The sequence below is a fragment of the Palaemon carinicauda genome, chromosome 7, assembly GCF_036898095.1.
Source record: "Palaemon carinicauda isolate YSFRI2023 chromosome 7, ASM3689809v2, whole genome shotgun sequence".
Lineage (NCBI taxonomy): Eukaryota > Metazoa > Arthropoda > Malacostraca > Decapoda > Palaemonidae > Palaemon > Palaemon carinicauda.
In genome coordinates, this window is record NC_090731.1 from 80,432,384 (window position 1) to 80,445,254 (window position 12,871).

General features: G+C 36.9%; 1 protein-coding gene across 1 annotated transcript in view; it reads left to right on the plus strand.

Annotated features, from left to right (window-relative positions):
* Nucleotides 1-12,871, plus strand: part of mrn (general transcription factor IIH subunit 4 marionette) — a 452,216-nt gene that overhangs the window by 355,030 nt on the left and 84,315 nt on the right. The window contains exon 7 of the mRNA XM_068376719.1: nucleotides 5,879-6,000. Coding sequence (XP_068232820.1) covers nucleotides 5,879-6,000 — 122 coding nt within the window. The remainder of the gene's footprint in view (nucleotides 1-5,878; nucleotides 6,001-12,871) is intronic.

The following is a 12,871-nucleotide window of genomic DNA, read 5'->3' on the forward strand; positions in this document are numbered from 1 at the left end:
TTTCTAGTATATTTTACAAGTCATGAGATATAGACTTGTAAAATTTGTGTCAAATAAACAGGAGAAAGAAAGCCAAACTATTAATGAATCTGATGATATTTTTGATGACGTAGTTCCTAATGAAAAAGTTGTTAGGGAACCACTAGATCAAGGCCAAAATGTTCAGGTAGTTGAGCAACACCACCCTGGTATTTTGGAAGCAAATGAGGGAACAAAAGAGGAAAAGGATGAAATGCTTAGATATCCTGTTAGACAAAGAAAACCTACTGCATATTTGAGCGAGTATGTAAGTAATGTTGATAACAAAGACCAAGTGTTATATAGTATAGATTACTGTTACAGAGTGTCTGCTTTTCCTCAGACTTACAATGAAGCTGTTGATTCTGATCAAGGTAGACATTGGGAAGAAGCTACGCAGGATGAAATGAACTCATTAAAAGAAAACAATACTTTTACTTTGACAGAGTTACCTATAGGCAGAGAAGCAGTGGGGGACACTGGGTGTACACAATGAAAGATGATGCTGTTGGTAATAAAATCTACAAAGCTAGACATGTGGCTAAAGATTACTACCAAGTAAAAGGTGTTGATTATAATTAAACATTTGCTCCAACAGCTCTCTTTACATTAATTCGTGTATTGATGCAATTAGCCGCACAAAATTATTTGTTTCTGCATCAGATGGATGTAAAAACTGCGTATCTAAATGCGGAAATTGATTGCGATATATATATGGATCAAGCAGAAGGTTTTGAGGTTGAACAACCTAATGGTCGTAAATTGGTTTACAAACTTAAGAAATCACTGTATGGTTTGAAACAAGCAGGTAGAATGTGGAATAGTCTTTTTCATGAAGTCTTGGTTGAAAAAGGGTTTAGGCAAAACTCAGTTGATCATTGTGTTTATATTAAACATTTTCAAGATGAGATGGTTACCATACTTGTATGGGTTGATGATCTGATTGTTGCAGCAAGTAACAAACAACTATTATACAGTGTAAAACAAATGTTGAAAGACAGGTTCAAAATGAAAGATCTAGGAAAATTGTCTCATTTTCTTGACATTGATTTCAAACAATGTGAAAGAACTATTATGATGAATCAGAGAAGGTACTTGTGTAAAATATTAGAAAGGTTTGATTTGTCCAATTGTAAAGCCAGACATACACCTTCAGAACAAAAGATAGAATGTTCAGGTGAATCGTTGACTGATAGTAGATATCATGAAGCTGTCGGTAGTTTGATATACGCTATGGCATGTACAAGACCAGATTTATGTTGGATAGTCACATAATTATCACAATATTTGTCAAACCCAATACAAGACCACTGGGTTGCTGTAAAACATGTTTTTAGATATTTCAATAGCACGTTGGATTATGAACTTTGTTTTAGTAACAGTGAAAATTAAATGTTACACATTGTAGGACGCAGTGATGCTGATTGGGCATCATCACCTGATGATAGACGTAGTACTAGTGGTTATTGTTTCAGTTTGAGTGAAAGAGGGCCATTAGTGTCATGGAAGTAAAAAAAAAGCAGCCAGCTCTAGCTTTGTCAACATGTGAGGAAGAATACATTTCATTGACTGTGGCCATTCAGGAAGGCTTCTATCTTAGGCAACTTTTGAATGATTTAGATTTAGCATGTCAGTTTGAACCTGTTCGTATTAATGAGGAGAACCAAGGTACAGTTGCATTATCCAAAAATCCTGTAAAACGTCAAAGATCAAAACATATTGATATTAAGTATCATTTCATTCGCACTGAAATAGATGAGGGAAGAATTCTTCTCAAATATTGTCCTATAGTCTAGTAGATATGTCAAATAAAATGGCCAAGATGTTCACTTTCGGAAGAAAGCATGAAAATTTGCATACAGGGGTTTTTGAGTAGGCTGAATCCATTTCTAACCGGATCCACGCTGGCAAACCAAGGGGTCTTACTCAAAATCGAGAAATCCAAAATGGCCGCCCTGCGAATTGCCAATTTTTATATTTTATCAGAACTTTGGTTCTATTTGACATAGAAGCATGATCTTGGTGTTGATTTATAGGTTTTTAGGGTCAAGGAATTCAATGAGTTACACTAAAATACCATAAAATAATATTTTGAGCAAAATCCAAAATGGCTGCTTTCTGCTGGTAATGCAAATATCAATCTAGTTAAACGTTTTTCTTCTGTGTGGCACATAGCATCTTATGGCTAAATATAGGTCTTAAGTACAAGAAATTTGGTTACATTTGACTATAATTTGTAGACAAAATAAGAACCAGTAAATGGTTATTTAAACACCTAACATATAGGGTAAACAACTCATTGAATTATTGTTTTATTTGTTGATTCCTGACTTGTGAAGATGGAGAAGGCACTCTATGAAACGGTTCCAAAGAACAATCTTAAATTGTTCAAGTCTGGAGAGCGGAAGGTGCCCTCAATGAAGAAGTATAAATTGGCAAACATGAAGAGTGACCTGCAACTATTTTCCAGAATGTACATCTCTTGCCAAGCATGAAATGGAGAATTGGACATCTTCTTCCAGCATGAGAACCACTCTTGGCCACCGTCGCTGGCTGAAAATAACATGATGTGACTTGGAGAAAAAGCTGAATTACTGAAGTGTTTAGAACCACTAGCCCAACGACCACAGAGCATACCTGATGTGGATGTGAAGATATTTGATGGGGCAGCTCTCGTCCACACATTGGATCCCAAGACTGCTAAAACAAATGTGAAAACATTTAAAGACTATGCAGAGTGTGTCTTTGTTCCTTATCTCAAGAGGCAACTTGAACATGTGGCTCGAGTAGATGTTGTGTGGGATGCCTATAAGGACGACAGTCTTAAAGCACACACCAGAGAGCATCGAGGTACTGGGGAAGCTCTTCGGGTTTCCAAGAAAACACGACTTCCTCACAACTGGAAAAGCTTCTTGCGTGTTGACAGCAACAAGGTGGAACTCTTTAGATTTCTAGCCAATGTGATCAAATCTGAATCAACAGTGCTAGGAAAGATGCTGGTCACAACAAAATGTCAAAATGTTGCCTCCTCCTCAACACTTGATGTTTCTGGGCTTCAACCATGCACTCATGAAGAAGCAGACTACCGAATGATGCTTCACTGCTTCCATGCCTACAGCAATAACATGAAGAGGATTATGGTGCATGCGACTGACACAGATGTCTTAGTTCTAGCCATTGTGACAGCTATCAGCATGAAAGATTGTGAACTCTGGCTAGCATTTGGTCATGGTACTCACTTTCGGTATATTGGAGCACATGTCATAGCTAGTGAGCTTGGCAATGATTACTGCAGAGGCCTCCCATTCATGCATGCCATATCAGGATGCAACACGGTGTCTTCATTTAGCTCTGTCGGTAAGAAGACTGCATGGGAAGTATGGAAATCATTTCCAGAAATCACTGAAGTGTTTCAAAGACTGTCTGCTACTCCACGTGAAGTTACAGAAGCGGACCTGAAGAAACTTGAAAGATATATGGTTCTGCTGTACTCTCGCACATCGCAACTCACTGATGTAAATAAAGCCAGGAAGCACCTCTTCTCCTACTGTAATTCGAAGCTGGAAAACATCCCACTGTCACGTGCAGCACTTCTACAACATGTAAAGCGTGCTGCTTATCAAGCTGGATACATCTGGGGTCAGGCATTGGAAGCCAGTCCAACACTTCCGAGTCCTTCTGAGTGGGGGTGGACACTTGACAGTGAGAGAATGTGGGTGCCCTTATGGAGTACCCTGCCAGAAGCATCAAAGGGCTGCAGAGAACTCATTAAGTGTGCCTGTAAAAAGCGGTGCACAGGAAGATGTCAGTGTGCTAAAGCAAGCCTCCCGTGCACACAGCTGTGTTTTTGTGGTGGACAATGTGAAGAGGCCATTGACAGATTAGATTAAGTTTATTTCTTGAAATTTATAAAACATTTCAATATTTTGTTTTCATCTTAATACTGTTTCAGTAAAACCATTTGTCCAATGTATATTCCCAATATAATAAGAAAATTACAAGTGTACATCTCTATTCTTTGTGCGTTACGAGAAAGAACAATATTGCTTTCAATGGTTCATCGAAATTTATTTAAACTGTAACTAGATTCTTTTACTGGTGAACATATTATAGGAATCAAAATGCTTTATTGAATTTCTTGTCCCAAAACCTATTAATAACAGTGAAAAGGTGAATAAAGTAGTTATATGCCGAATAGACAAATAGTTTACTGGTTTGCATTATGCATAGAGGCCAGCCATCTTGAATTTTGTTCTAAATTACATTTTATGTTTTTTTAAGGAGTCTTATTGCATTTCTTGACCCTAAAAACCTATATATCCAAATTAAGATCATGTTTCTAGATCAAAAAGAACCAATGTTCTGATGAAATAGCAAAATCGGCATTACGCAGGGCGGCCATTTTGGATTTCTTAATTTTGAGTAGGACCCCTTGGTTTGCCAGCGTGGATCCAGTTAGAAATGAATTCAGCATACTTAAAAACCCCTGTATACAAATTTTCATGCTTTCTTCCGGAAGTGAACATCTTTTTGACATATCTGCTGGACTACTACAGATGATATGGTAGGAGACATGTTCACTAAATCAACTACAAAATTTAAATTGGATAAATTCAACAAATTTTTTTTTGGCTGGAACTAATATGACTGCATGAAAGTCAAATAATTTTGTTTAGTGACCTCAATAAAATTCATATTCTGTTATTTATTATTTTCAAATAAGTGTATTGAAGATATATATATGTTGTAATAAGGTGTAATATGCAATCAAGTGGTTGTGTTGGAATGATCGCATATATTTTTTATATATTTATATGCTGCTAGATTGCGCCACTGTGTATCATTTTGAGGTAATGAGGTAACTTTGTACTTTGGTAACGTAATAAAAGTTCAATCAAGACAAGAAGACGTGTGGTTTTTTCTCTAAACCATGGCCGGGAATGTAACAATTCCTTCCCTAAATTAGAATTACTGTAGATTTGTTAGATAACTTGCATGCAGAAAAACATCCCATCAAATGGCTGAGTAGACCCTGATATCAGATTTTTCCTGATAATTTTGGTATGAATTAGTTTACAACATCACTAAGACTTCCAAACTTATTTGGCTCACCAAAGTTATTTGTTCTGAAATGAGAAGATGGGCAGCTAGTCAAACTCAAAACACAATGCAGTCTTAGTTTTAGGGACACTGCAGAGTATCTTTAGTGCAATTTGCAGTTAGGTATGCTTGTAAAATTGTATGCAGTTATCAAATATAAGGGAAATTTTCTGTTTTCAAACACCCAAATCTTTTTGTCCATAATTGATGCAGGGTCAGAATAGCTAAACGAGGGCAATATTAGGACAGAATTAATGAGGTATACAAAAAACATAAGAAAGAACTATCAGAAAGATATTGGATCCTGAATTAAGTACTTTAATTCTTTATCAGGGAAATTATGGTTAAGTAAATTAGGCTATGGTATACTGTGGTATATCATGTCTTTTTTTTTTCATTTCTTCTTTAATGGTGCTTATGTCTTTCTAGGCATCGTTGATTATCTCATTGAACCATTTATATGTTAGTGGAGATATATGTATTTTGAGGGCTTTGTGTATTTTATTTTTTATTTTTTGCAAGTTCTTTACCCTCTTAGTGTATATACAAAAGTAACTTTTATTGCATGTTTCTTTTCTGTAAGTTTTTGTTGTCAACTTTGATATTAAAAACCATCCTGATTCAAATTACAAGAGAATGGTTCTTATATATATATTTTTTCTTGTTCAAATTCTTTTGTATATAGTTTGAATTCTTTTGTATATAGTTTGATGAATAGCAAGATAGAATTTTTATCTCATATATATTTTTTTTTTTATAGGACAACATCGATACCACCAAACAAGGAAACCTGATTATTGAGACCAATTATCGAATATATGCACATACAACATCAGAACTGCAAATTGCTCTTCTTAATATTTTTGCAGAAATTGAAGGAAGGTAAAACAGATAATTGTTTCATATTTAGTTTGAAAATGTTTCATATATAGTCTTAAAAATTACAAACTACAATACTTTGGCTGATGTCTTAAAACCTGGCCAAGCAGGCCGAACTGATGTCCAGAATTACTGAATTAAAGATAAGGTAAAACTTCACCTTGACTATCTGCATTGCTTCCAATTTGTTATTAGATTTCTTTGTGTGGAGTTTATATAACAGACATCACTGTTTTTATCTAAATGCAGATTATCGATGATAGTTATATATAAGTTTTTGTATATGTAGGCAAAATCATTGATATTTAGAAGCCAGGTTTTCTCTTTATATAATCAGATGAATTTTCTCAATTAGCTCAAGGCATCATGTATTCCATTCTCTGTGATCTTGCTCCTGCTTTCTCATTCTGTTCATCAGTATCCAGCCACTTCCGTATCTTCCTTTTTCTAACTACTAGTCTTTAACCTTTTGCATCATCCATTCAAACTATCTTTCTTTGAAATTTCAATCTGTTTGCCAGCTTTTAATTCCCTCATGGCTTTGCTACATCTTTCTTTGTAATGATATTCTCCAATCGTTCCCAAGCCATGATTGTATTTGTAGGTGTTCCTATTCTTAATCTTTATTATGATTGTAACTTCCCATTGGTTTATTCCTAATCTCATTAGTTTATAAAAGCTTATCCTGTTCATCAGTGCAACTGTTAGACATTGATAAATATGTTGATGATCATGTACAGTATTTACATATCAAAGCACAGTAAAAGACTGGCACTTTATACCCATGTTCCTACTCAGTTGGATACTCATTACATCACATAATCCTAGGATTATATTTAGTCAATTGCAGCCTGCTGCAATTGACTAACTATATGTGCAGGTGGTATTACCCTACTGACACATTAACACACTCCAATAAAAACTCCACATTCAGAATTAATTATTATTTTTATGAACCTCCCCTGATGTTCATATTGCTTTTTCTCCAGAAGCTGTTTAATTGACTGTTACTTTTAAGAATGATATTGATAAATGATAGAAAAGAGGAGTGCAAAACCATATCTCCTTTTTCCATATCTCCTACCAGCTCTCACTTGAACAACTTGGATTTAGCTCTTTCACTTTATCCATAAGATGAATATGAATAATTTGTTAGTGGAAAGTTCTGGAAAAACTCCAATTAGCTCAGAAATAATGTTAAATTTCAAAGATCTAATTTTCATTATTCCTTGGTTAAGAAGGAGTTTAAACCCTTTCTTTCTTCACAGTCATTACAATTCTATTTTAACAGAGCGTAACATGACCGATTTCCGTCATTATCATCCACTTACGAGTCAGGATCTCACCATAAACGGGAAGAGATTCCAGAGAAGGGAAAGAGTTTCATATAAATTTCTAAATAGGAACCAGTCTCGTCAGGATCTAGGCCTAGATTCAGATCCTTCATCATTTATAATAATAGCAGATTCATCAGCATTTGGGACCAGGTGAAGCATCATATTTTAGGAAGATATGAGTCTTATCTACAGTATTGTTGGCTTTGGAGAACCTCCCCATAATCAGGTGACTGGGATGTTTTGTGTTGTTGGTGATGTCTTTCTGGACCCCCGAAGTGCACATCATATGTTGGGAATGCCCCTCTGTAATTAAAATAGAGATACCTTGATGCACATCATTAAATAGTTTTTAGATCTAACACCTGGCACATCTAGTAAATGACTGAATCATTTAACATCAGCATTTTCTGCTCCTGACTCTCAGGATCTAGAGACTAGATATATCAGGGTTGCCATTCCAATCAGATGCAGCTTCCCTTTTTTATCTTATCTTTACTCTCATTGCATTTGTGATTATGTGTGTTTCTCAAGTGAATATGAGAACCAGCCCAGGTCTCAGAGATAGTTATTATGACTTCTTCATGAGTTGAGGGAAGAAGAGCCCCATCCTTTGTTTACTGGTTGTCATGGTAAGCGGTGCTCTTTTACCTCAACCTGGGAATTTTGAAGAAATTGGCCTCCCTCTCAATGGGAGAAATTAGGTAGTCATCGGAAGAAGAAAACTAAGAGGGATTGCACCCCTTCTGCATCTTCCTCTGCTGAATGCAAAAAGCAGAAGCCTTCTTTCCCAAGGTCTGGCCTTTCTCTTTCAGATCATCATTCCCCTTCTGAGTCTTCCTCTGCTGAAAACAAGAAGCAGAAGTCTCCCTTACTGACCTTTGACCTTTGTTTTTAAGATCCACCCATATTGGAGTTTCCCAAAAATCCAATACCCCAATGAGACAGCTTTTTTGTGCATGATTTTGTTGATGGGTTATCACCTATTATGATTAGTGAACCCGATATCTTACACAATGATGTAGATCCTTAGTTTTTAGCTCTTTTGCAAACAGAACAAGACACATTACAAATTACATGAGTCTCGCAAGCCCTGTTGAACCTTAACAGGTCTCCATCTCCCCCCATGAGTGCAATTAACTCGGGAGATGGTATTTTTGTTCAGGTTTTACAGATCAGGGAGATTTCTTCTCCGTGAAGCAAGAATACTCTCCAATGAGGATTTTAAAACTATTGCCGAAATGTACGCCTAAGCAAACAATGCACTAAGAGGTATCATATCAGCGTACTTTGCCAGGTATAGAAGCAGCTTTATTAGAAGAAGCTTACTATCCTCCTACTCACACTCATGACAATTCTAATCTTCCTATCTTCCTTTGACTCCTAGAGGTCTTAAAAGTAAGTCTTCCCCTCAAAAGGATGCAGCCAAATTCACTCAAAGGAAGACTTCTTTTCCAGATTTTTTAGATAGACCTCACCTGGAATTACAGACTTGATCATATTGTCCTAGTGCAAGTGTAATGTTACCTCTGTGCCTACAGACTCATAAAAGAGTGCCACATTCACTTTCAGGTGCAAGCAAGTGTGATTGTTATCCGCATCAGGGAAGGAATGAGCAACAAAATATTTGTGCGGTTACTGACTACACTACCTTTGTCATACGTCGTTAAGTAAACGCACCAAATGCACATGTTGCCATCTCATCCCATCTCGCTCGCGAGACACGAGGCTGCCATCTCACGAACAGAAAGAACTCATTTTGATGTAACAGGAACAAGTTTCCCGTCTTTTATGAGATTAACATATGCCCTTTAAACTTTTCATCTAGAAATAGAAGCACTAAATTAACTTTTGCTAGGCTTGTCCCTTGAACAGTTGAAGTAACTACAGGCGAATTTAAACCTATGCCAAGTCAAACAGAGTTTTGAGAGGAAATGGAAAGCAAAGCCATACCCGCCATTTTTCCTCTTGTCACACCGAATGTGGTGCTCTCTTTCGGAAGGAACAAGTGTCAGGAACATGGTCATAGGGAGGTGAGTTGATCCACATAAAGTATTTAGAATTGAAAGTAGCTTATCTAGTATTGCCCCACTTTACAGTAACCATCAAAAGTCTCTTGGTAGTGTTGATGAGCGACAACACGACTATAAGGATGTATGTCTACAAGCAAGGAGACTGTCTCACCTCCTTTGCTACTTGGTGGTAGGGATGCAACATTTGGCATGGACAAATGTCGTTCACCTCACTGCCTTCTGCATCCCGAGTGAAAGGAACATGATATCAGGCAATCTGAGCAGACTAGGACTATAGTTGGTTCAGATTTGTCTTTGAATTGTTGTGTACCTAGAAAACTCCCATATTTTGGGGATCCTCGACTTAAGATAGGTTTGCTCTTGCTAATTACCTGAATTTTAAATTGGCACCATATTATCCAGTTCAGTTTCAGATGGAGTCCATCTCCCCAGGGACGGGACGAACACTTATGTCTTCCCCCTGTTCTGCTTAATCTTTCAGATCCTAAACTAGATCTGAGTCTCACAAGATGTCTGGGTAGGAATGGCTCCAGGTGGTGTGGTAACCGAACTTTCTAGGTTTAATCATTGAAGTTCCAAGGGATCTTCCAGATTGGCCAATTCTGCTACAATAACAGTTTGGTAATCACTTCACAGTTGAATGTTACCCAGCACCTCTTCTGGAAAAAGGTTTATATGAGACTGACTCCGAAGTAACATGTAGATCCCTCTGCAAGTCCTCCATAAAGGTTTTCTAGGAAAAGTAACCCCACCTCTGTGACTGGTGTCATCTACAGAACCTTGTGCCATTATAGAACACTATCCTTGCTAATTATAAGAGAATATTGATCTTTGGGAAAAGTGTCCAATGTAGACCCTTCCAAAGCAAAAGATATACGTGGTATTGTGGCAACTATGGCTTTCACAAGAACTTTTCCTCCCCTCGGCAAGGTTTCAGATCGAGACTTAATACTAAGACAACTCTTCCTTCTAGCTCTAGCCTCATCAATAAGAGGGAAAAAGCTATATGACTTACTGGTATCTTATCTTATTTCACACTCCAGGAAGAAAAAAGATATGTCATTTACTTTCATACCAGAATTTGTTGCTAAGATCCAAAATCCTGGTATTAATGATACCAAATTTTACTCTTTTACAATATTGGCATTAAAGGAGGTGACTGATGATCTGAACAGTTTGTTACTTTGTCCTGTAAGGACAGTTTGATTATACCTTCAGAGGACTGCTGTTTGCTGCTTGTCCTTCCTTATCCAAAATCACTATCCCTTTCTGGTCACAAAAAGTGATTATGAGATCTTGTATCTTTAAGAGAAGAGTCGACTGGGTTTCCCTCCCAAAGCCCATGCCACTCATAGTGTTACCACAACCTTAGCAGTTTGCAATAACCACTCATTAGACACGTACAGAAAGACTATTATGAGAGCTTTCAAACCCTTGGGAGAAATGTCTTTTGGGGCCCTTCCCAAGAATTATGATATTGAAGGTCTGGCCGCAACTGGAGCTTCCCGCAAGACCTAAAATTCACCATTTTGTGACATCCTATTTGACTCTTTTTCATCACTCAAGTTGGTGACTGATAACTTAGAGGATTTAGTACTATGTCCTGTTAGAGTAGTCCATCTCTACATTTCTATTTGATAGACTTTATCTTTCGTCCAGGTGTCTCCAGTTTGTTTGTCGACACTGAATGAAAGGAGAAGAGTAACCAAAAATACAATGTCTCTTTGACTGCAGGAGACTATTATGAGGTCTTCAAACCGTGGAAAGAAGCTTCTACCATGGTCTCTCCCAGGGCTCATGATATCCATGGTCTTGCCACAAACAATGCTTTCCACTAGAATCACCCTGTATCGCAGGTACTTAACACAGGATCTTAGAAGAAAAAGACTGCGTTTTGGCTCACTATTTGAATAATTATAGCATCTGCTTGACCCTAAAGACCTCTTTAGGCCATGTTTTAGTTGCCCAATAGTTAATGTACAAACTATGCTTCTGCAGGCACCACAGCTATCCTTGTGTCAGGTCATAAATTACAGTTCTTATTAACACCAGATATGTGATAGTGACTGTCCACCAATTATTGGGTCCTTTGACTGAATATGCTAAAGTACTGCTGTGGATCCTTCTCTGGTTACGGCTCACTCTTCCTTTGCCTTCACACACTGAATAGTCTGGCCTATTCTTTAAACATTCTCCTTTTTTCTTATGCAAATGACTACACTTAGATAACCAAAAAATTCTTCTTCACTCTAGAGGTTAACTACTGCACTGTAATTGTTTGATTTTTGCTTTGCTTTGATGGCTGCTTTTCCAGTCCCATACAGCAGGGGAACCCCACTCTCTATAGGACCTTCACTGTCGTTTTACTTTGTTCGTTCAGAGTATTTAATGTTTCATATCCCGTATTGTTCATTTACTGTTAAATCGTCACTGTTGTATGACTGATAAACTAGGAAAGTCTTTGGTTTCATCTTGAAAGCCTTAATGTCTTCAATCATTCAAATGTCTCGCGGGAACTTATTATATAGTCTCGGGGCCGTATATTTAAAGACTCTGTAGCCTACAGTAGACATATATCTAGGTTCCAATAGTTTGAAGCCATCTGTAACTATTCTCTCATGTCGACACAATTTGTAGGCTGCGCAATATGTAGCAATTCTTTTTGAGTATTTTGGACGACCGGTTCTGATAACTTGGTGAGTTATTGTACATATTTTAAATTCAATTCTCGCTTTTATTGGCAGCCAGTGTAGATCAATTAGTATAGGGGTGATCCTTTCCCTAGGTGGGATACATTTTATCAGTCTTGCTCCTCTGTTTGTTATGTTTTGTAATTTCTTAAGTTGCACTTTTGGTAAATTGTAATAGATAGAGTTGCTGAGTCAATCCTGGTAATAACACAGTTTATCACAAGTTTCTTTACAGAATTTTCGTCCAGGTACTTTTTTTATAACACAATATTTCTTAGATGATAACCAGCAGCTTTTATTACATTATTTATTTGGGCATTGAGAGGCAGGTTACAGTCAAGAATTACACCTAGATCTCGAACTTTACTAGATATTGACTCTGAGTCAGTATTTATGTTCATTTGAATATCACCCAAATATCTCACGCTGTTTATCTTACCCACCACTATGAATTCAGTTTTGTTCTCATTTAATTATAGTTGTTTAAATGTCATCCATTCTCTAATACTATCAAGGATTTGGTTTGAATTTCAGTAGTGTCATATATATCATTTATGGAGAAATAAAAATTGTGTTATCTGCAAATAGTTTGAATTTCACACCATGCCTTTGTAGTATTTTCGATAGACCAATAGTATAGATGTAGAATAAGATTGGGCCAAGTATAATCCCCTGGGATACCCCTATGTTTAAGGGTTCATATGATGAATAAGAGTTTCTAATTTGTACGCAGTGATTTCTACCAACTAAGTAGTCTTTTAAGTATTTGAAAGCTTGATCTTCAACGCCGACGGACCGTAGATCATTTAGTAGCAGT